This window comes from Pseudopodoces humilis, chromosome 1 (genome assembly GCF_049639895.1).
Source record: "Pseudopodoces humilis isolate 2021_Gansu_Grassland_sample_001 chromosome 1, ASM4963989v1, whole genome shotgun sequence".
NCBI classification, from domain to species: domain Eukaryota; kingdom Metazoa; phylum Chordata; class Aves; order Passeriformes; family Paridae; genus Pseudopodoces; species Pseudopodoces humilis.
The window spans coordinates 85,440,443-85,466,065 of NC_142200.1; the positions used below are offsets into that span (position 1 = coordinate 85,440,443).

General features: G+C 39.4%; 1 protein-coding gene across 1 annotated transcript in view; it reads left to right on the forward strand.

Moving 5' to 3' along the window:
- Nucleotides 1-767: 767 nt before the first annotated feature.
- Nucleotides 768-25,623, forward strand: part of CDYL (chromodomain Y like) — a 109,530-nt gene continuing 84,674 nt past the window's right edge. The window contains exon 1 of the mRNA XM_005525317.3: nucleotides 768-1,014. Within this exon, the coding sequence (XP_005525374.1) occupies nucleotides 991-1,014 (24 nt within the window). The 5' untranslated portion in view covers nucleotides 768-990. The remainder of the gene's footprint in view (nucleotides 1,015-25,623) is intronic.

A 25,623-nucleotide genomic window follows, 5' to 3' on the forward strand; every position in this document is an offset into this window, starting at 1 on the left:
GGGTCGCGGAGGGGCGGGCACGGGGGGCTGCGGGTGGGGCCGGGCGGGGGCTCGGGGGCGTGACGAGGGCCCTGCACGTGCGTGGGGCCCCGTGTCCTCCCACCGCCGCCCGGCTCCGAACTCCGCGTCCGTCCCGCGGGCACATCCCACACCCCCAAACCGCCCCCCCCCCCGCTCTCGCCCTTCTCATCGCCCGCGGTTTCCCGGGCGCGGCCCCGGGCGCCCGCCCCCGCCGCCCCCCGCGCGCCGCCGGGCTCAGCTGAGCAGACAATGGGAGATCAAAGCCGGGATGGGGTGGGAGGAGGAGGAGAAGGAGGAGGAGGAGGATGGTGCCGGGCGAAGGGGGGGGCGGCTGGTGGAGCCGGCGGGGCGGAGAGCGGTGGTTCGCGTGTGGCGCTGCCTCTCTGCGCTCGATTAGTGTTCCTGGGGAGGGAGCGAGCGAGTGTAGCCGGCGGCGGACGGAGGGGTGCGGGGGGGCGGGGGGGGCGAGCACGCGTCTGAGTTCTGTGCGCGCGGGTGCGCGCGCCGCGTGCTCCCGCGCGCGCGCGCCCGCGGGTGCGTGCGCGCTGGGCTGTGCGAGGGCGAGCGGGGAGAGCGAGCGAGTTGCGCAGCTGCCGTGCGCGCACCCCCCCCCGCCGCCGCCGCCGCCGCCGCCAGCAGCAGCAGCAGCAGCAGCAGCAGCAGCAGCAGCAGCAGGAGGGGCAGGAACAGGAGCACCTCACTGGCATTTAACGAGCGGAGCTGCTAGTTGCGCTGGAGAGAGACGCGCAGGGAGGAGGAGGAGGAAGAAGAGGAGGAGGAGGAGGAGAAGAAGGAGGAGGAAGGGAAGAGGAGAAGGAGGAGGGGAAGAGGAGGAGGAGAAGAAGAAAAAGAAGAAGAAGAAGAAGAAGACGACGAGGAGGGAGAAGAGGAGGAGGCCAAACGGACACCAACTGAAACAAAAGTATTTCCAAACCGGCACCCAACTCCACCTTGTGAGGCTCCCCCAGCATGGCTTCCGAGGAACTCTACGAGGTAAGAGCCCCCGAGCCCCGCCGGCCCTGCCCCCGGCCCCGCCGGCCACCTCACCCCACCCCACCGCACCCGAGAGCGTTTTTGTTGCTCCCCGGGAGCGCCGCCGGGCTTGTCACCCACACTTGCCGCGGCTGCTGCCCCTTCCCGCTGGGCCCAGCGCCTGCGTGTGTGCCCAGCCTGGCCCCCCGCCCCCCCTTCCCTCCCCAGTTTTGCTGGAGGAGGACGGAAATGTGACTGAACGGAGGAGACGGCAAAGTGTTACCGTGGCCTGCGCTCCCCCCCAGTCCTTTCCCCACGTTCACACAACACTTTGATTCCGGGAGGAGAAGGGGGGTGCTGGATGGGGCGAGCAGCGCTGACAGCCCCGGCAGTGAGCACGTCGAAGTGCGAGCCCGCCGCTGTGCAAAAATGTGAGCAAAGCCGAGTTATTGCCTCTGTCCGGGCCGGGGGGGGGGGGCGGGGGGGGGCAGAGGGGTTTTCTTCTTGGATTTGTGTCCATGCCAAAGTCCTGTGCCACCATCGTGTGCCTTGGCCGTGCAGCAGGCTGCGGCGGTGCAAAATATTAAAATTTAAACTCCTCGGCTCTTCGTGCTCCAACGATAGGGTTGAGGTTGCGAGAGAAGCCAGAAAGATTGAAAGTTAAGGCTCTGACACGCCATCCTTCACTCGTCACTCGGGAGGTGGTCAAAGCGTGTGCTGACGGGAGAGGAAGGGAACAAGGTGACAGCCGAACTTTGAATTTCCTATCATATGTGTGGCAATTTCACATCCTTGCCCTTAACTGAAAAGCATCATGGTTCTCTTGGATTGAACTTCCTTGTTTTTATTTTTACAAGAAGTCATCTCTGGGAGTGAAAAGCCATTGTTGTTTTGGAGCTGTTCTTGCCTTTTGGGTAGAGAAGTGGCCTCCCAAAACCAAAAATGTTCTTATCTGATAGTTAATATGCATCTAGACAGTGATCTATTAAAAATATATATATATCCAGAGCCTGGAACTCTTAAGGTTAAAAGGAGGCAGATAGCCTTCAGGACACTTGACAGAAGATGTCTTACTGTACAGCTGGTGCACATGTATCTCTCAATGGAGTTACATCTGTGATGCTATGGATGAACATACCCTGTAGAAGTCAGTGGAAGGTGTCCCGGGTGGGCTTGTATTTTAAGCAAGTTGACTGTCAAGCAGAGGTGCTGAAATGATAGACTAGAAGGAAGACCGAAGGCCTGTATTCCAAAGACAGATAAATCATGGTTAATTGCTTTGGCAAGTTTCCCCATCCTCACAATGTGGCTTAAGTCAATCTTGAAGGGATCATCCCTGGAAGTAGGAGAGAGATTTAGGAACCACTCTGCATCTCAAGGGGTTGCCAAAAACTTGCTTTGACTTTGGAAAAAGTTCTGTTGGGTTTGTGGAGTTGGGCCTGTAGACTGTGCTGCGGCCAGTACTTGCTCATTGTTGCTGTGTTTGATGGACATTGAGGTATCAGTTTTGATGGGTGCAAAGAAATGACTAGAAAAATTCTGTTTGCTGGGCATTGGACTGAGGCTAAAAATGACCATTGTGCATGACTCTTCTTGGCTGTCTTGTGTTCGGAATGTTGGCTTGTTGGCGCAGTTGACTTGTGGGGCACAGTTGTCCTCTGGGCAGGGGGTGCTTAGTGGCCACTGCACAAATGCTGGTTTTGAAAAACACCGAAGAGATACTTCTAAATTTTAAAAATCGGACACATTCTTTAATCGTGCAAGAGCAAAGTTTATTTAAGATGCCAAAATCGTTAATGCTTTTGGACTCACATGTGGTCTCTTTCTTTCTAAATTGTTCATTTTTTACAAGTTTCATCTTATAATGGATTTTTTAGCCATGTCTGAAAAATCATAAAATAAATTTTTTAAATATAGTGAGCAATAATTTGGGAAGGACATAACTGCAAGTTGACCTGAAATGTTAATTATTAAGTAATTTAATCTGTTTTGTGAACTGCCTGTGTTATTGACTGTAGGATTACTTCTGTTTCTTGGCTGTCTTATTTATAACTCATGCCATACAATATTGTTTGAATCTGGTGTTTGAAATCTGGTGCCATTTGTTATACTTCCATTTTTCCTTCTGGATCTTGATCTGGTGTCTTGATCAAAAAAATGTTGTGTAATCTATTTGCAATTGTTAGCTTAAGTATGAATGCCAGCTATTTCTGCTGATATGTGTCATGGTTCTTCCAAAATACAAATGAAAAATCCTCTTATAAAAAAATGAAGGTAAGTTAGTTTTTCTTTTTTTAAAAAACAAACATCTTAATGGAGTCACTTGTTTGTGGGATTCTTTTTGTTCTGGATGTCATCCCTGAAGAGAGGGAGCTGATCTCTATGTAGGCCAGTGATTTGGAATTCAAAGATCAAGACCTTGAAATCTACTAATGGATTGGCAGTGTGACTGTGGGGGCTGGCTGTGTATCCTCAATGTCATGACTACCCACTCTTATTTTTTTTTTTCTTTTTTTTTTCTTTTTTTTTGTTACTGGAGTAGAAACATTGGAGAGACTTTTTTTCTAGATGGAAAATGAAACAATCAGTTATGTTGCCAACCTCTGTGGATGAGGCAAAAAACATTTTCTGTTTGCAAGTTTGTTTCTTCAAGGGACAGGGTCTTTGTTAGTGAGGTGGACAGACATGGAGAAGCTGGTGAACAAGACAGGTAAAGCAAAACATAAGAAAAGGTGCATCGGGTTTGTATTTCCCCAAGTTTGTTCCAACAGGCATTGGCATCTTATGGCACCTCTCTCTGTATGTGCCTGCTGCGATTTGTCAGTGTGGCTTTTGAAAAATCCTTTGTACAGCCTTTGGGCAAATGGTAGGGCTACCTTCTTCAGTGTGACAGCTTTCCTTTGGCTTACTGACCTGTTTCCCACCATCTGAAACATTGTTGGTGGGAAGCATTACTTTTCTCATCATCTTCGCTGGAGTAATTAGAAGTAGACCTCATTTCCAAGGTCCTTTAGGAAGCAAACCATGTTTGCACTCTCTGCAATCAAATCCCTTGACCTCCTTTGGCAAACTCTCGCAAGTGATGTCTGGGATTGAAGTCATCCCAAGTTGTGGTTGGCATGACAAGCTTGTTTGATGAAATGTGGAAGTGATTCCATACCAGTGCTCCATGGGAGAACTGTGTGCTGGCTAGCAGGTCAGTCGTACCAAGTTGTGGTCGGTAGACAACTACTAATCTGTGCCGTTTTTGGAAGACTCTCATAAAATTTAATAATTTGGTTTTATATTAGGTGAGGTAGAAATGCTTTGACATTCTCTGCTGTTGGACATTGTATCTAGTCAAATTACTGAGTGTTTCTGCCTTTCCTTAGGGAACTACTGGTACATCTGATACCCATAATATACATGGCCCGCTGGACCATTTGTGTAACTCTGGCTAGGCTTGGGCCACAATTGCTATTCATATCAAAATATTTCTACTGGGTTTTACTGATAAGTAAGCAAAACATTTTGTGTGAACTTTGCTGGTGCACCTACGCCTTGGTGCCTTTTACCTTGGCATTGGTCATAAACCTAGTGTTTTAAGGTGTCTTAACCAATTTCCATTAAAATATTACACATTAACATATTGAAAGTCCTATACTTCAAGATTATCCTTTTTTGTATGTTTTATAAAATGGAAAATATCTTTATTTTTTTAATTCTTCCAGTGCCTTGCAAAAAACATATACATTTTTTTCATACTGGTGTCTAGTATTCTCAAGGTGATACTTCACTTCCAATGATGATTCAGTACTTTTGGTTTTATTTTTAGAACTAAAGCCTTTGACATTAAATTATACAGATACAGTGAAATTACTGAAAGAAATTTCAGGAGCAACTGGTTGAAGTTCTATGGCCTGGCATTAAGCTATGTGTCAGGTTTAATCACCTAATAAGTAGACCCAAAGATACATATTCCAAGAAAATTTAAGCTTTGTATATAGAGTAGTGGCCACAAGTCAAAAAAAGTGATCCTGTGGGCTGTTCTTCATCTAGTGTGCTAGTTTTTTTAATGATAGACTGTAGAAAACTGATGGAGAAATGCTGTCATTTTGTCGAAAATTTGATACTGCATAGGAATTACTCACTTAAACCCAAAGTTTCTCTCACAGCCCTAGTAACACTGCAGCAATCGAATCTTCATCATGTTTTGTGTGCATTTACTGGAAAGTTTAAACATTTGTTTTGGTTAAATTAACTGAAAGGGTAAATCCATTATCCATAGTATGCAGCTTGGAGTTGTAGTTTTTGATGGCTATTTGATGAAAAATTACTATTAAAAACAAATTAGAATTGACTGTTCAGGCAATAACTATTTTTTTTCCTCATTGAAATGGGTTGTTTTCATTCAACCTGTGTTGCAGGAAGTCCAGATTACCTTGGGATTTATCTTCTGCTGATTGTTTCAAATGTGCGGATTCCCAAGACCTTGTATTAAAGATCTTGTTCATAAGGAGGGTTTTACAGTCATTGAGGTGTAATGCCTAAGTTTTTATAAGTTTATTTTGACGACTGGTGGAAATGTTACTGCTTGATTCAGGAGAGGTAAAAGACTTAAATTTGCTTGACTGACCCTACCCAACAATGTAAGTCTAGGAATTTACAACAGACGTGTTTGTGTTGCTTCCACCCTTTAGGAACTACACATCTGACTTAAAGCAGAGTTGAGGATTAGCTGTTCATCCTCCACGAATGACTTTCACTTCTTTAAACCAGAGCACAAATGCAAGAGCACCACAGGAATGGAACCATCACATTTAAGTGCAAGAAACCTGACTTTTCCATGTCCCTTGCCAAGCTGCTTTTCACCTTTTCAGCTCGATTAGCCCCAGAACTCAGAAAAAAATTGAGGACTAGTGCCCTGTGTTCTGGTGCTGCTGCAGGGGAAGTGCCTAAGCTGCCTCTGGGTTTTTCTTCATTTGCCCTGCCCTCCATGGTGCCACTGGCCTGGCAAAGCTTGGGGCTTCTCCGAGGGTGAGCTCAAACACATGCAAGTAAAGGAATGAAGCTCTGTCTGTGTCCCGTGTGGAATGCAAATGGCTCACAGATATGGAGATGTCTTAGCATATTTTATCCACAAAAATCCTTTGTATGTACATGTACAAAATCAGTAGAGTAAAAAAAAATGGTTTTATTTTTTTCTGTATTAGTTATTTTAAATTGCTCATGTCCATCACAGAAAAAAGAAAAAAAAAGAAGATGGTAGGGAGAGAAAATGGGGAAGAGATGCTTCATCCATAAAGCATGTGAAGCTCTGATAATTCTTAACCTTCAGAGTCTGTCTTTTACTGTGATTTAATTTCTTGATTTTTTTGGTCAATCAGAGATCTACTGTGGTGCCAGTCACGTTTAGAGTTACACAACAATTACTTCCAACTTGCAAGACTGTGCTATCACAGAAGGTTGCTTCTACTATGCTGATGTTCAGTACCTCTTGAATGAGGATAAATTATCAGACACAAAGAACCTAATGAGACATGCCACAGCCCCTTGTTCTTCAGGAGGGTTGGCGTAGCTGGAACAGCATCAGTGATTTTGTATCCCTTTTAGACCTCTCAGTAGGTGCAGCTTCATCTCTTCCTGACTGCCGCAGCATTTCTGATCTGTGCCAAAGCAGAAGAAAAAACCAAGTTACAGTTATGCTTTCTTCTTATTCAACCAGAATATGTGATAACTTGATGTGCAGATCTGTTGGACATAACAGATAAGCAGCCCTATAATGCCACTCTTATTCTTCTGTAATAAATTCCAAATCTGCTGTTACTGGGCAGTGTATTATTTTTGTGTATCTGTTGGAAGCACAAGCTCCACAAACTTTATTTGCAGGGTAAAAAGGGATCCATAAGTCTTTCCGTGTTCTCTTCTGTGCCTTCGAGATTTTGAATGGCTGGATGCCACATGGTAGATACTAGGGGTCAATAAATACAGGGTTGATTATTTTTTTAATGTTAGAATAAAATATTTGTCATTCACATATTAAACTTACCATGTGGTTTGTCTGACAGTATGCTGTTAGTCCAGAAAATATCTTAAAAGTTCAGTATTTTATATTATCAATTGACTTTTCCAGAGCTGTAGTATCTCTCTGAGAAGAGCTTTTATTTTTCTAATTTCTGATGAGCTTTTAATATTTACACAGAAGAATTTTGTGCTCTTTGAAATTAATTTTTGAACTTCTCTCCATATTACTTAGAAGAAAATAAAACTGGCATGTTACTGGCTCAATACACTATAAAGGCAAAAATGTTTACATGTCCTGGGTTGATTTTCATAAACATCCTCAGAAGATTTACATGTGTCCCTTAATGGTGACCTATGGCAGATATTTTTCAAGGCATCTATTAATATGTAGGAATACATAGGATGGATGTGGATTAAAAACCATTTTTTAATAATAGATTCACATTTTTAAGTTATTTTAAAGTCACTTTGGTAGGATTAATTGCAAAATAAAGCAAGTGTTTTCTAAGTATCTTTTAACTGTAAATTAGTTGTATTGAATAGTGTAACTACTGTAACTCAGATTTGTTGTGATTCTTTAGTGAGGCTTCACATTTTATTATCATAGTACATACAATAAAAAGCTCTGATCAAATCTTTCTTCTTGGCCATGTTAAGTCTGAGGGTTTGTTTAATTTCTTTTGTGGAGAAAGATAAAGTATGTGTTTCAAGTGGCCTAACCACATTTGTAGTTGTGCTTCTCTGATTCTTCTTCCCCTACAGTTTCTTAAAGTTTATGTCTTTTAAGGAAATGAAATGTTCTTTGCTTATTGTCCTAGTAGGACATGAAAAATCAAAACTCTTGTTTTTTTAATATCCTAGATTGAAAGGGAAAGAAGCTCTTCTCTCTTCTCTCTTCTCTCTTCTCTCTTCTCTCTTCTCTCTTCTCTCTTCTCTCTTCTCTCTTCTCTCTTCTCTCTTCTCTCTTCTCTCTTCTCTCTTCTCTCTTCTCTCTTCTCTCTTCTCTCTTCTCTCTTCTCTCTTCTCTCTTCTCTCTTCTCTCTTCTCTCTTCTCTCTTCCTCTCTTCTCTCTTCTCTCTTCTCTCTTCTCTCTTCTCTCTTCTCTCTTCTCTTCTTTCTCTCTTCTCTCTTCTCTCTTCTCTCTTCTCTCTTCCTCTCTTCTCTCTTCTCTCTTCTCTCTTCTCTCTCTCTCTCTTCTCTCTTCTCTCTTCTCTCTTCTCTCTTCTCTCTTCTCTCTCTCTCTCCTCTTCTCCTCTCTCCTCTCTCCTCTTCTCTCTTCTCTCTTCTCTCTCTCTCTCTCTCTTCTCTCTTCTCTCTTCTCTCTTCTCTCTTCTCTCTTCTCTCTTCTCTCTTCTCCTCTCTTCTCTCTTCTCTCTTCTCTCTCTCTTCTTTCTTCTCTCTTCTCTCTTCTCTCTTCTCTCTCTCTCTCTCTCTCTCTCTCTTCTCTCTCTCTCTCTCCTCTCTCCTCTCTCCTCTCTCCTCTCTCCTCTCTCCTCTCTCCTCTCTCCTCTCCTCTCTCCTCTCTCCTCTCTCCTCTCTCCTCTCTCCTCTCTCTCTCTCTCCTCCTCTCTCCTCTCTCCTCTTCTCTCTCTCTCTCTCTCTCTCCTCTCTCCTCTCTCCTCCTCTCTCCTCTCTCCTCTCTCCTCTCTCCTCTCTCCTCTCTCCTCTCTCCTCTCTCCTCTCTCCTCTCTCCTCTCTCCTCTCTTCTCTCTTCTCTCCTCTCTCTTCTCTCCTCTCTCCTCTCTCCTCTCTCCTCTCTCCTCTCTCCTCTCTCCTCTCTCCTCTCTCCTCTCTCCTCTCTCCTCTCTCCTCTCTCCTCTCTCCTCTCTCAAGTGACTTTGTAATTTTCAGTTTGCAGACACATTTAAATACTTCTCTAAGCATCTCTACTTCCTGTAAAATACTGGATTATGGAAATTTGCTTGATTTAGGGAAAAAGAAAAAATTTGGCTTTACTTTGAAGATGCCACAGTTTAAAGAAAGTTGTGGGAAGTATATTGTTATGTATTTATCACAGAAAAATGTTACATATACATTTTAGAAATACGTATGTAGAGGAACCATTGAGGTACATTCTTAGGAGTGTTGAAATGGATATATGTCAACTTCAAAATACTTTCAAGACTATAATGTGTTGAATGTTGTATTCAGTGGATATTCAGAAGTCTGTAGTTTATGAAGTTTCTTCCATTGCATGCAGTTCTTCAATGAAGCATCATCAGGATACTGGTAACATTTTTGTTACCAATAACTAGACGTATGAAGGGTACAAAACAATTCAAAGAAAATTTGTCAGAGTTAACGACTATAGTTTGGCTAGTTGCTAAATCATGCTCATTTGTTGTGTTTTGATTTCAGCACCTGATTTTCCCCAGTTCTATGGATGTCTAGAACACAGCTTGTGATAGCACAGTGTGACAATTCCATTTTACTTTAGTGGCAAGATCATTTACAAAGTTAAAACCAACAGACTTGGGATTGCATCTGTAAGAAATAATGGGAATGTAAAGCTATACATACTGGCACAAAAGATCCATCCAGTTCAGCACCCTGATTCCTATCACAGGTCCATAATGTAGAGCAAAAAAATGGGAAATGTGTCACAGTAGTAGTCATTGGGAGCTTTCATGGCTAACTTTGTTGGGACAAGGCAGATTTCAGCCTTGGTTATAAAATACTGGCAGCATAACCTGAGCTGCCCAGATGTTCAGAGCCCATGTTCATTACCTGCGCACATCTGCCAGGGGGTTGTGGCTGCAGGCCACAAATACATTGTTGTTCCTGAATTCTCTGTTAACTTCAACTCAGATTTTCCAAGAAGAGGTTGTTAGTGCATGTAATCAAACAAAACTAACTCTCTGTAAAACCTCAAGTCATCAGCAGTGTATGCTCTAGATATCTGCAGAGTCTTCAGCACAGACTTGGTGTGCTTAAGTGTATTGTGATATCTTAGGTGGGGTGACAGAGAATCCATGACTCGTGCTCCAGGTGTTCATGAGACAAAAAAACCTCGTTTATTACTCAGAACTCACTTAAATACTCCATTCAAATTTCCCAGGCTAGACTGCCATTGGCTGATACTTCTCTCCCTGCCAGCATCCTGGCCAGTGGTGTGCAGTGGTTCAGACATAAATTAGGCTAGCCAAACTAAATTTGTGTTATGGCTAGACCAGACCCATGTTATGTCTAGATTTACTTTGTCTGGTCCAGACCAGCTGCACTGTAACACTACTGCAACACTAAGGACTGTATCCCAAAATCAGGTCTAGCTGGCAGCTTTGTGAGTACACTCAGCCTAGAAAATTTGGAGAGAAGAATGTGCCCATGAAATAAGACAAATTGTAATAGCACTTGAAATAATAACTCTAGGAATTAATCTCATTATTTGAAGTTGCTACTATTTTGTAAATATAAACCATAGTAGATTGTACTGAAGTATAATATATAAAATTAGGGAAACTGATGGAAAACTTCTCTGAAAACAGGAAAAAACTGTTTTTTCCTCTTCTGTAGGCTTTTTGCCATATAGTTACTTTTATAACATAACTCTTAGGTGGCCAGTCATGTTTTCAAGACTAGCACGTTTTTTCTCACTTATTTAGGTCACAGATAAGGACCAAACTTGATCTTGGATTAGCAGTACTTTCTAAGAACAAAGAAACATGAAGTCAGAGCAATGATGTTTACGTCAGACAGAATCTTGAGCTTTTGCTTTTAGTGTATTTTTCTGTGGAATTAGTTTGTAAATATAGTTATGCTAAATAGATATATTCAAGGCAACTTCTCAGTTGAATGAGCATTTCCAGCAAAACAATTTCTAATGTTTCCTGAAAATGATGCTTCGACCCCAGCTTTCTACCCTCTTTTGCAGCTGAAGGAGTAACTAACTAGATGTCCAAGCATTCCCAAGTGTAACAGAAGATTTAATGGAGTGCAGTTTTAGAGCAAGTCAATAAATTTTCACTTGTGTTATAGCGAAGTCAGAAGATTCAAAAAGAAAATTTAAACTGTCAGTGCACATCAGCTTTTTTTGTAATACACATATTTAGAGAAGGTTAAAGCCCAGCTTTGGAATTTTTTCTCATCTTTGTCTGGTTCTTACGCTTGCTGTTATGTGGTTTGGGTTTTGATTTGATTGTACAAAAGGGAATGTGTCGAGTGGAAGGAAAAAAAGACACTTGATGTTTATTCGGTTTTCATCTGAAAAAGCCTCCAGAAGACAATATAATACAGAAGTCTGGGACAAGTTTATTGTTATATGACTTTTGAAGGCATTGGCTTCCAGAGAATTAACATGGGAATGAGCTGTATTTTTACCCAGGTCATCAAGGAATGATCAATAACAACAAAGAATTTATTTCCAGATGCTGAAGGCAAGTAAGTTAGTTAGCTTCCTATTTCAAAAGATGCATCAGTTTCACATTCTATTTCACTCCTGTTAGAGGCATCTCTCTTCTATCAGGGCAGCTCCTTAATTGATTTGTTTTTCCTCTCTCCCACATTGTACTCATCAGCTCTCCTGAGGTTTGTGCTTATTTATTTAAACTACCCAAGAATAAAATATTAGGTTCTGAATGAGAAGATGGAAATCACTGTATTTGATGATGCTTCTTTGAGCTGTAACATTGTAGGACTGTTAAAATATGGAAGCTGGTACATCAAGCAAGTGTGGATTTGACAGCTTATGTCCATGACTACAGAAACTCATTGGGTATAAAGGATTATGACTTCACAAAACTTTATATTTAAAAGATGGGATCTTGTTAATTTTTTCATCAGCAGGGTACATGTCACAGGTATATGGAAACTACCATGCTTCTCTATTTTCTTAATAATGAAGATTTAATAACACGGTTGCTTGTCTTTCATTGGATTTTTGTTTTAAATGCTTATTGAGGAGAATCATTAAAACACCTTATCTTTAAAACCAATTCTTTAAAAGGATCAATTTAGATTTTAAGTTCAGTTTTGTCCTGAAACTGGTATGATGCAGAAAAAGTATATTGAATAAGATGGTGTTTTGGGGGTTATCTGTGCATGCCACAAAACATGGATTTAGTGGGGAGATAGAATGAGCACTGGGATGTGATATGGTTTCTGTCCCCATGAATGTTAGGTTTTGAGCCACTCATAGTGACAGATCAAACTTTGCTGTTATTTATTTATGTCTATATCCATATTATTTTCCTACATTTATCTGGATAAAATCACTTGCTGGTCTCTGTTCTTCGTACCTTCAGATACTTATGAAAAGAAAGCAGTGATGGACAGCTATCAGTTAAGTTATACTTAGAGTGTGAAATGTATTTTTTCAGTACAAGTGAACATCTTAGTTAAACATAATACTGATATTGGTCATATTGAAATGTGAAGCTCTTTATTGGTGTGTGTTATTTGAATATACTCAGTATTAATTGAATTGTCAACTCTTAAGTTCCTTGTTTAAGTAATTACAAACTAGTTTATTCTAAAAAATTCAATCCTTCACACCTGAGCATATATATATATATATATATATATATATCTAATCAAAACTAAGAAATGTAACAAAACTGTTTCCTTGCATGCACACAAAGTAGTTTCATTATTATGGCATTCTTACCGTCAAGCAAAAATAATGGGAATCAATGAGAGTTATCATTCTAGCCTATATACCTCTGTATATGGGTTTGTAATTTCTATTAGTAAAATAATTTATTTGGCCCTTTATTTTTTTTTATATGTGCTTCTTTATATTTATGAAGCTTGAACTAACAGTGTGTGACTAAAGGTGATTAATTTGGAGAAAGGGATTTCATATCTCTACATGCTAAATAAAAACTTAAAGTATACTGAGACAGTAAATTATGAGAAGGGGAAGAAGAAAATAGTCCTTGACTGCAGAACCAGTGGAATTTTACCTTGTGCTTTTCACTTAAGTAATGCTTCCTTTCTATTAATGTGTCCTTTTTGTCCATTATTTGAGTTCTACCTTCCCAATGTCTTTTCAATACCTGCCTCTCTCATTTTCAGTCAAACCACCAGAAAATTGTTTTTCCATCCAACTTGTTCAGAAAAGGGCACTTTCAGTGTGGAATTAGTTGTCTGTTGATTGTGAAATATGGATGTTTTCTGGTTTTATGCAAGAATCTGGAACTCGGTTATGTAGTGGAAGAAAGGCCTATGCATTAAAATTGCTATAGCTTCTGTAGAAAGATGGCTAGGCAGGGGTTGTTGAGGTAAAATGGAGGCTATCATCATTAGGACACCTGAGTGCTGTCTCAAAAAATGTAATTCTCTCTTTTCTCTGTCACAGTCTAGCACTGAGTGTATCATTCAGACACGGAATTTCAGAGATGATTGCTCATCTCCCTGACAAAGTCTGAATCCCTGAGCCAAAGACAAGCAGAATAAATCCTTTTACTTTTTTTGTTGGTTTTTTTTGTCCCCTCAAGTAAATATTGTCAGAACATCTTAGAATAAAGTAGAGCAGGCTAATTTGGTCTGATAAAGAGAAGCTGTGCTGCAAGTATAAGCTACAGACAGACCTGTCCCCTTTCAGGTTGGTCGTTTTCTGGTTTGGTTTTCATGGGGCTAACAGCGGAGAGGTATTCAACTTGCATGCAGTGTTTTCTTTTATGTCCTTTCCAGTCAGTGAAGACTTTAAGCCAGAAGGCCCTTTAGACCATTTAAGTGAAATTTCTCTAAAAGGTCATAGACTTCATCCCCTTCCTCTGTAAAAAAATATGGAAAAGCTAATTGGGTTAATTTAGTCAGTTAAGTTAAATATACTTAAATGTGGCCTCCTAAGCAGTAAGGTTTTGTTTCCTTTTTCTACAGTCTTCTGATCCTAATGCAGGATAATACCCAACTTTTCATTCATTATAGGCTTTCCCTTGGGGCTGTAAACTGTGTTAGTAGGTGAATGTTGCTAAGGGATTGTACTGTTGAAGCATAAAGAGTTTAGGTGCAGCACTGAACTACTATGGTGTAAGCTAAGGTTTGTTATCTGAGTGACAATAACTGATCAAGTTATGCTTTAAAATAATTGTTGTACTTTATTTCCTTTTATATTAAATCTCAAAAGGTGTTTGGGTGGCTCTCTTCATGGTTGACTTCGGTAGTCTTTGCTCAGATCACTCAGCTGTTCCTTCTGTTTGAGCTGCAACAGCAGCTTGGCCAGGTTTTAAGAGGATTGGAAGATTGATCTGGCATCATTAAAAATCAAACAAAAAACTCTGGCTCAGAAATGTTTGTTTGGTTGAAGCAGTTCCTCAGCCTGTTTCTGTGTGTGGCCATACATGTACTTGCCAGGATGACAAAGCAGGTGTGGAAGGTTATTGGAGCTGTTGAGCTTCTGAGTGATGGCCACAAAAAACCAGCCTCAGTGTGCAAGCCCTGAGACCAGGGGAAAAACTTTGTGTATCCTGACAGTGTTTGTGTTGGTTTTTCCCTTAACGTTTCTTTGAATGGTGTGATATTTAACATTTAGGAGACTGTCTATTCCTTGTCCACGTTCAACTGTACTAGGGCTCTCTTCTCTACAGCTTAAACAAATTTAAGTGCCTTGCTTGCCACCACTGTCTTCTCCAGGAAACCACTCATTCTTCCTCCTTCCTTTGCACCCACACCAATTTCTGTCGCTGGGTGAGGTGAACGCTCATTAAGGAAAGCTGCCTAGCTGAAGGTTGCCCACTGCTTTTACAGAAATAGTTTTCTGGCAGTTTATTGACTGGCCAAGGTTGCAATCCAAGAGGTGCCACTTGAAGGGAGGAAACAGGAATATATGGCATGTTTGAAGAGAGACAGGAGAAAATGGGTTAGATGTGGGGGCATGGTTGCAGCAATGACTCGGCTCTGTTTAAAAAAAAAGAAAAAAGAATCTGTCAAACTGCAAGCTTAATTTTCTGCTGGATCAACTCGCTGGACAGACTCGCAGTGTGACCTCACAGCTTCTTGCCCGTGGCTTGAGCTGACTCAGAGCCGTGTCCCCAGACTCCACCTTGAGGTCACGCAGCCCGTGCGGGATGGGCTGGGGAGCAGCGCTCCTGGGGGAAAAGGGCTGCAGTGGCTGGTGGGCGAGCACGGTCACAGCAGAATGTCCTGGATGTTTTAGTGGCTGGTGACACTTCCATTTCTTGTGAAAATGGCAAACTCGTGCTTGCAAGACTTTGGGATTCCAGTTACTTCTCAGTGTTGCAAAACTTGTACAATTCCCTGAATTTTACTTTCATCATAGCAGTTGCACAGCTTGGTGAAATTTATTACCTTTAGTGTGCTATTCAAGTAATGAAAATTCTTCAGCAGTGTAAGGCTGTATTTTCCTTGTCCACCTTGATTATACTGTAACATGCTCTGAGGCTGTTGTGCAAACCCAGTTTGAAGATGCAGGTGACATACAAGCGTAGTTAAAAAGTATAATTTATTTCTAAGAGTTTTGGTTATTCACTGAGTGGGCAGTGGGCAGGGAGTGGGATGAGACAGGATGTCTCCGTGTAGTTGAGCTTGCTTTAAGCTGCATTTAATTTAAAATGCTGATATTCATAAAGATTATATTTAGCCCGTCCAATGGAATTAAAGTTCAGAGTATAAGTGCTGTCAATATCTTTTGGTTAGAAAAATTTAGGCTTTAATTACTTTTGGTTTCAGTTTTACGGGCAGGAGCAAATTATTTTCGTTTTGAGTGTGTTTACGTGAAGGTGGGAAAACTGATAAGGAAAGTAAACTGCGTTGCTCTCTAAGTCCATCCAATATATAAATAAAAAATGGTTAGGAAGGAAAAATATCTATTAATACTAAAGACTACAAGGCCAGTGCTATGTTATGGAAGTATTTGGGAATAGAGATAGTAATTGAGTGAGAGTTTAGAAAGCAGCTGAGTGCTTTAAGTCCCCCAAATCCAATGTTCTCGGTTTTTTATATGTGTGTGTGTAAGCCCCTTATTTTGCTTATATTAAGTAAAAATATTCTCTCAATTATTTAGGTATAGGTAATAATTAACAAATTTATTATTTCTGTATGATAAATATTATTATAAAGTACTAGACTATGTATTCAGCATTTTAAAGAGAATTTTATTAAAAAGATTTAATATACGTATTACAAATTCTGCATTTGTATGCAGTTTGAAAACATAAAATAGCTTAAAATATTAGTTATCCAGGGGTGTAGCACACAAAAATTAAAATTGCCTGAATGTACATTCAGATGACTCATTGTTTTAACAGGTGCATGTAGCAATAAGTTTTAAAGCTATACTTAGCTTCTAAACCAGTACAATTTAATAGTATTGCCACCCATTGAGATGGGTCCTTCATTTCGTTAAAAAACCCCAACCAACAAATTATTAAATAAATAATTTAAAAGTAGAAAGCAAGATTACAGTCAGAAATAAAAATCTATTGATCATTGTATAGAAACTCAGTCCAGTAGATTCAGATTTATTTACTTGCCAACAAAGTATTTAAAACAAACCTGAAAACAAACAGCAAACAGTTTAGACTACTTATATGAAAATTACTAAGTCAAATAAACTATCAGTGTGCCAATTTTTATTGAGTGCCACAATTTAGTAAGAGCAGAATCAAATTATAAAATTGTCCATTATTATTGGTCTTTCCACTCTTCCTCAGTTCTGACATAGTTTTATTTTCTAGCCTGGCCTATACACTGGGTTCTTTACACACAGAGAACAAGAAATAAAACATTCTGGTTCTGATTTTTCGCAAGATAAAAGTAAATAAATAAAGCATACATTTAAGGATAGAAAGATGCCTCAGCAAGTTCTATAAGGTCTACATTTTCATTTTTTTAGAAATAAGGCACATTTTCCTTAGATTTATGTGACAGAGTAATCTTTCTCTAAATATCTAGATGCAGAGAAACTATGCACTGTTATTTCAGAGTGATTACATTAGCTGATGATTATTAACATTTTCTTGGAATTACTAATATGTGCAGATCATTCATCTTATTTTTCTGAGAAAAAGCAATTGTGTTCTCAATTTTACTCTTCTGACAAAAGTGAAATTATATGTAAGATCACTTCCATGAAAATAATCAGCACTGATAGTTATCTGATTGCTTATTTCAATGTTCTGCCAATACTGGCTTTGCCAATAGTACATAATCACGCTAAAGGAGTGATTTTCTAAAAATAATTTAATACAGATTTTACTGAAAATATGAAGAATACCGTTTTGTCTCAAAGTTATATTACTTTCAAATAAAAGTTACTCAGGTGTTTTTTAATTCCTACAATGAAAAGTCATTAGGGGCAGGCATGAAATTGTCACAGTGCAGTAAGGCAGAGGTGAATATTCAAATGTTCAAAGATTCAGAGAAAATGCCATGAACTGGAGTGCTTATTGCCTGTCACAACGAAAAGGCCATTCATAGTAGATTATATAGACATTAATCATAAACCTTCTATCCATGGGGTTAAGAACAATATGGAAATTCTCTTACCTACCGAGAGCAAAAAACTCCAGTAATGACATGTGTCTACTGGATAGAAACATTAATTGTTGAGAGAGAAACACTGAAAAAAATATTATTCTACAATTTTTTAAAAAACATGATGTGAGTCAGACTACTGTTGTTTTCTGGCCAAAATCTGGATGTTTTGTTCTCAATTTACAGTGACTTACAAATAAATATTTCTTTATTCTGGCAGAAGCAAACAAATTTAAGTTTTTCTTTAGTCCACAGGAGAAAGGATTTAAAACAAACAAAGAAACAAAAAACCCCAACTAACTGAAGATATCTAAGGGATTGTGTTTTATATTTTGTTTAGTGTTAGTTTTAGTTGTTTAGAAGAGTAAATTAGATAGGATAGGCCAGGATGTAATGTAAGTGCTAGACTGGACAGGTTGATGTTGATTGCAAAAACAACTGTAAAAGGTTGAAATGAGAACTGCTTAGCAGAAAATTAAAGAAAGCAGGGTCACTGCTTGCCCAAGTGTTCATGACAATTTGAATTGATCTATACTTCTTTTTCTGAGGCTGAAAGTTCTCATTGACAAAGATACTCATGTAGATATAGTAAGCTTTTCTAAAGCACCTGATGCAGTACTGCGTGGTATTCTGATTTTTGAAATCTGTCTCCTTGCTAAGTCAACATGGTCCATATCAAGTGCATTTCAAACTGGTTGACTGACAGATCATAAAGCAGTAATAGATTAAGGACATTCATGTTGGATTTTATAGAAGTTTTTCCATAGCCGATTCCTTTGAGGATTTGGATAATGATCTGGAGGAAAATAGAACGTAATCTCTGGTAAAATGCATATGTGCAAAAATTGATGGATTTAAGTGTGAGGGATGGTCTGTATTTAGATAATGGGAATAATTTGAGCATACATTAATACAGCTAAAGATACCTGTCCTGACAGTAGGGCCATACATGCAGAATGGAGGGTGGTGCTTTGGAAAGGGGTAATTTGGTGATACAATGCGGCAGCTAAAATGCACATTGCAGTCTCTTGATATGGATATTGGGGATCTCAAGTGGAGTTAGGTGTGTTGTTACCTTGCTATCTAGATTTTAGTGAGATGTTAGAAAATTGCTTATTTGAGCATAGAGTGAAAAACCCCCAAAACCTAGGTGAACTTATAAAGATTCAGAAAAACACGTCAAGGAAAATTGCAAACCTTAAAAACAAATAAGTCAACAAACCCTGGCATGCATCATGAACCTGGTGAAGCTCACTCATTTATTTAGCAAAGATGGCTGATGGCCTGTAAGTACTTACATGGATACAGAGTAGTCCTTAGGTACACTAGGTTTTGGATGACAAAATGCAGGAGCTCAAAGCTGAACTGAAATGTATTATTCTAGAAATATAATACATTTTAAATTGAAGTCAGGTATCTATCAGAATAGCTCATTTAAGGATGTTCTAGATACATCAGAAAAAAAATTAAAAGAAAAAAAAAAAGCTGTGAATTCTTCCAAAAAGATGTCTTTAGTTCTAGCACAATATGATGAGCTGATGCAGGAATTTTGGAATGAAATTATCCCTTATACAGAAAGGCAGACTAAGTAATTGTTACTTACACAGGTCACCTACAAAATCTGATCTGAAAAGTGTTTTCAGTATCAAAAGCACACTGTGCTCCGTTGTAATGTGTGCCTGTGTTTTTGATGGGAAGGCTGAAAAAAGAGGGGGAAAGGGAAGGTTGGGGATGTAATGAGAGGATATAATAAAGATGGGTTTAAATTTTATTTTACACATAGAGAGGAACTAAGTATGAGATTTATTAAATCAAAATATGTGATCATCCAAGCAATACATACATCTTCCACGAAGCATTTCAAAAGATTTTTGCATGCTAATTGTGTGAATTAGCAACCAGCTGGGAACAATACCCTGCTATTTGTTAAAGGAGAGACAATAAAGTTCTTCTAGACAGGAAAGAATCTACATTGTTAACAGATGACCTGAAAGTTCAGCTCATTGAAAAGGCAAATATTTTGACCAGGAGAATAATTCTTCCTGTGGAGCAGTATGAGTTGCTGTGCTAAAGCCGTACAGCTATTTTTAACCATGTCACAGCTATTGAGCTTAGTCTTCAATTTAGTTCATAAACAGTGTAAAAAAGACTAAGTAGGTCTTTCTTTTTGATGAATGTAGAGGTGAATATGTCAGTCCCCCTTTTTTTTGCAGTTTTTGTTTATTTTGTGCAATTTCTACATCGGTTTTAACAGATTTTTGTTGCTTGTTGTCACTATCTGCCACATTCTGTTTTGTTAAACTCCAGAAGCGCTATTGCACTGGAGTAACTGTGGGGAAAAGATGAAGTTGCAAGTGAAATGAAGGTTTTTATGGTCAAGGGGGAAAAAAGTGGAGGCTCTGTATAAAATCCTACATCCTTCCCGATGACACAGAGTTTTTCAAAAGTTTGTTCTTGAACACTTCCGTGGTTTAAAAAGTTTTATTCCAGTTTTGTTTTGTGGCAGTTGTACAGCAGAATTTGAGTTCAGTATGTAACTTTTGAGCTTGCCTTGAGTTTTTTGGATGCTTGATTTGAGCATCTAAAATCTTTATAAGAAAGTATTTTATTTTATTTCCTGAATTCTAGGCTTTTCTGTTTTAAATGTTGGGGGGTTTTTTGGGTTTTTATTATGATAAAGGTCTCTGAATTACTTCAGTAATTCAGTGCTTTCCAAAAGTGAAGTTGTTGCCTAAATTATGTCTTCAAGTTAAGGTCCTTCACAAGAAATGTCTGTAATATAATTAATATCTTATTGAAAAATATGTGTAGGAATAAAGTGCTGTTTTCAAGACCTACACATATTGTAGATTTAAGATACCTCCTTTTTTCAGAGACCTTAGACTGGAACATGATACCTTAAGGTAAATCAGAAACGGACAGGCTTATGTATCTATATAGGTAGGTTTTTGTGGCAATCTTTGAATGCTTTTTTGTGATACAACTCTTGAGACTGTACTGTGTATTTGATTCTGTGTCATTTCTTTGGGACATGCTGCAGATTTTATGCTCGTTCTGTGTATGTACATCAGTGTTGGGAAGACAACAAGCATCTTGCCTCTTTAATTATCATTCCTTGCAATGTGGAAAACATGTAAGAAAATGTGGCCCAAACAGGAGAAACAGCTGTGAGTTACACAGAATGCAAAGTCCTATGCATTTTGTTTATTTTCACTTTTGCAGTTAGTGAGTTTACTCACTGTATCTATCAAAGTGGTGAAAGTGGGTCAGGCCTAATCTTTTCCTTCTTCTTTCCACCACTTTCCCACTCCAATGCTAATGTTTGTGGTACAATAGAAAGCATGTACGATGTACTAAACTTTGTGGTAACTTGATGATTTAGTGGCAGGCTGAGAATAGACCAGACTACTTTTTTCATGGAAATGAAAAGTATAACCACACACACAAATGTTCCTTATGTTAGGGCACCTAACATATGTTAGTATGTTTTCATCATTCACCATAACTTTTTTAATAACTACTTTGACAAAGACCATTTGACTGACAAAAAAAAAGTGATACAATATAAGTGAAATTATACCGAGTCTGCTCTGTCATACAGTTAATTGGCAATGAATGTGTGTTACCACAAAAAAACCCCAAAAACCATAAAAAAAAAGAAACTTCAAATTCAGCTCAGCTTCTACCAAATTACGAGATGATTACTCTTGCTTTTGCCTGATGAAGACAATATAAACGAACGAAATTTATGTTAGCCTCTTGCTCATATATACAAGATAAATCTAATAAAATTCCAGGACTATGCCTAAGCATATTTTTTTTTTCTTTATTGATTTTGTACTGCATTGTAAAAATACTGTTATTTACATCACAAATTGAAACACCTTAGATTGAGGAAATGCCAGATTAATGGTTGTGTGTGTGTGCTTAATTCTCTTTATATCTAATTTGTGCACAGACTGGATCATAGATCTTGTGGTCGGGGAAGAAAACCATTTTTAGTCATAATTGACAGAGAACTAGAAGGTGCACAGCTAATCTACCCTTTTGGATTAATTTAGTGGGAAGGGGTTCTTCCCCTTTGGTGCTTCCAGAGGAGAAGAATAAGCCATCAGCAAAATCCTGCCTGTTCTCCTGTTTGTCCTTATTCTCAAGGAGTTGAGATTCCCACATATTTCCAAGGCAATGTATATTGATATCCTGCCTTTCCTCATCTCCTCAGTTGGGTATTCCCTCTACCAACATGTGTAGGCAGGATTCCATACAGAGTCATCTTAGGAAGTTTATCCTGCTGAAAAATCTCCTTCATAACCCCAATTATTTTTTCTTTTTTCCCCTTCTGTTTTGCTTAATAGGGTTAGTTTGAGGCCAGATTTTCTTCCACAAACAGATTCCGTTTAAATTTTGGCAGTCCCATGCGTATTACTTTAAACAGCTGTGAAAAAGCATCCTTGGACTGAGACTGCTGAGTTTCACAAGCTGCTGACAACTTTGGAGGTATAACTTCTAAAGTAAGGTAAGAAGTTATAGGTGCCTACTTTGTAAGTAAGAAGGTATACCTTCTAAGGTAAGGTATAACTCCTAAAGGAGACTGCCATTGTAAAGAAATTTTATATTTGCCATTATTTCACTACCAACTCCCTTATAATGAAATATCTTTAAAGTGGCATGAAAATTACATTAAAGGTATAATAACTTTTAGTAGAAATACCAACATTTTGTATTGGTTGTAAGCATCTAGAGTGAATTTGTTAATTAAAAACTTGAGTTGTCTCTACTTAAAACAAAAATGCAAAGCCCAAGTTCTCAATTTTGAAGTTAAGAAAACTTTCTAGAAAATTAAGACTGCCTGTTGTTTTATCACAAGAAAGCAGAGTCAGAGTTTGTTTCTCTTACAGGATTTGTTCTTTACTCTTTGTTTTTCAATAAGTTTCTTAAATTGGATAACATATGAGGCTCTGATGATTTTGTTGATTTTTTTTTTCCCTTTGCATAGTGAGAAAAACTATGGAGTAGGGGGACTGCATCTAAGTAGCATTGCTATATTTCAAACAACTGATGTTGTGATCCAGCTGTATTGGTAAGGAGTTGGGAGTTTTTTCCATACTATCAGACCTGCAATTCATAGTAATGGATTTTGTTTTTCTTGTCTACATGGATTCCGCTTAGTGTGCTCAACTTCATGTTGATGGGATCAATTTTCTGGGCTCTTACCTGCTTCCTAGAAGCCCTTGCTCCTTGTCTTGCACCACTTGAACTTAAGAGTACCTGTTTTTAAGAGCGATCTATTTCCTGTCCATATTGCTTCTCTTGATGTCTCTTACCAGGATTACAAAACAGCAGCAGCCTGCCTACAATATATATATTTACTTCCTTCTTCAGCAGTAGCTTTGTCAATGGAAGAGCAAGTCTACCCCAGAGCATTCATTACTGCCCTCTACCTGGGGTTAGTGCCCTCTCTGGTCTGCTGGCTGAGCTGCTCATGGGAGCTCTCCTTAATCCAATTCAGTCAAATCGAGCCATGTTAGGAAAGATTTGTTATTTAAATTACTTAAGCTGATCTAGCTTATTTTGACTGACATGTTTAGATAGTTCTTATATATGCAGCTCAGCCAGAAGATTTGAGAAGTGGTAACCGTCAGCAGGATGTGATGATAAGCTGGGGCAGTGGGTGGCAAAGAGCAGGTCTTTCCCAGATGTGCTCAAACTGATAGATGTATACTCATCTACAGCCTGAAATTTGGGAACCTGGCTTTTCTTCATGGAGCACTCTGCAGTTTTTTTAGTTGTTAAAAAGGAGAAGTCTGCCTGTGCCAGTTCCTCTCTGAGTGCTCCCATTAGCCACACTTTCACCCAGAACCACCTAGAGCATATTGGCCAAGAGACTTTGATTGTCCACTTTTGAATGACTCCTGCCAGCATTATTTCATAGTTGTACTAAAGTGCAGGTCTCCCTCTGGTGCCTACTTTGTAAAAGCACAAGATTTTATAATTGGACTGAGCAACTGAAAACCAACTGTATGAAAAGAGAAAGGTCTTTTTGTTGTCCTGGTAATAGCAGTTCTGAGAGCTCTGACAGTAACATTAGACAGTAGACCAATTTTTTCTTGTGGTACATAGTGCTACTCTGCACATACATTCAGAACTCTGTAGTCACTGTCAGCTGCAGCAGTGCTCATCCTCTGCACCTCTTAAAACAGCAAAATCTTCCTTTTGGGATGTGTATTTCTTAGTATGTGGCTATATGGGTAATGGGTATCTGGATGTAGATGCATATATGGAAATAAAACAAGAAAATCTTCATCAGTTTATAGCTTTTTTCACTTTCTTACCCATTCCTTCTATCTGTTCAGTTTTGGAAATTAGTTGATCATACTAACGTTGATATTTCTAATACAACCAGAATTTTCTGCTTTGATGGATTTTAATCTAATTTAAAACACCCCACTGTTGGAAAGGCTCAGCCATTGGTACATTGAGAGGAGCACACCACCACACATCCCCAACAAAATACTACAAACTGACATTATTACTATGGGAGCAATTTTTCATTTACATTGCCTTCCACTTCAGGGCCTCTGCCCCTTTCGGGGGAACCACATTGTCCATTATCAGTCCTACCACTCAGGGCTATCTCTGTGTAAATTTTCCTATTCATATTCCCAAGAACACACAGCACAAATAATTCTCAGAAAGATCCTGGCTATGCCATACATCAAAAGAACTCCGTGCCTTTTAGGTTTGGTACCTTTTGGTTGTACCTTGCTGACACAGAGAATACTTTAACAACGGCTGCTATCAGCAGGGGTTTCTCAAACAAACACAAGTGATGTGTATGACTCAGACCAGCAAGTTGCTATTTTGTGATATAAGCTTGCTCTAAAAATGCCTCAGACAATTTTTAGGAATACAGTTCTGGAGGAATTCTGGTTAATATTTCAGACACATGATTTTTTCATCCTTTGTTGTGAACTGACTGTCTAAATCTTTCCCTGGTATGAGGAACAAAGCAAAATAAAGGAACTAGTTTGGAATGCCCAGCATGAGCAAGGTCAGGCTGATGCTTAGAAATGATAAGCTGAAGGCAGCCCCCCATCAGGTCACCTGTCTGATACAGTCTTACAGCACAGCCTAATCCTGCATTTGAAGCTTGCCTGGGTGTATCTCTGGGGACAAGGTCCAGCACAATAGCCTGCTTGACTGAGGCTTAGGATGCTTAGTTCCAAAGCAGAGGGACGAGGAACCATGTGGAACAGGAGTTCATTGTGGGGAGTCCAGTCTTCTTGGAATGTTCATTGCTGTCTATCTGGGAGACAAGCTGGTAGCCCTGGAAAGAAGCCAGGTGATCTTTTGACTCACTCTTTGGAAATCTGCACAGGATGATGATGATCATCAGGTTCTTTGGCGGCTGGGGTGATGCCAACCTTTAGTCTTCCTGTATTTCTCTACTCCCTTGATGTAAAACTAGTGTTTCTCCTGACTGTTAGGCCATGGTTTTCACAGTGGGAACGGAGGGAGGAGACGACACTTGATTTTTGGGGATTCTATTCCAGTGCTGCTTCCACTGTGCTGGCTAATATGTTTTTATGGCTGGATGTGAACCACGTCCAGAAATTCAACTAAAATAGAAATACTGTATTTCTCAGCAGAATTAGTTCTATGAATGAGTGCAGTATGCATCTGTTCAACCACTGTGCCAGTGTTATTTAAAAACAAAAAAACAAAACAAAACAAAAAAACACAAAAAAAACCCCCAACAAAACAAAAAAATCCCTAAAAGGAGGGAAGCAAGGAAGAGCAGGTAGCAGGTCACCCAGTGGGGAATGCTTTTCTGCAAGTTGCCATTAAAGGGCTTCTTTCCATTCCCAGTAGAATGAATTCTCACCTTGACCATTTGGCTGTAACTGGTCCTTGTCTTGTCCTCTTGTCACATGTTTTTTTAAGTTTTTTCATAGGAAACAAAACAAAGTGTTGAAGAAACTCTTTCACAGTTTCCTCATCTGCTTTCAAAAGGAATAAATTGGCCTCAAAATGCTTTGTAATTGTGTTGTTCTCCAAGGCAGGTCAGTGACTTCCTCGAAGAGCAAATCAGAGTACTAGATTACATCCTCACTTAGTACCTCCTTAAATTCTGCCCTCGAGTTTAAACATCCTCTGAAAGAAATACTGTCTGTGTCCCAGTGGTAGCAGATG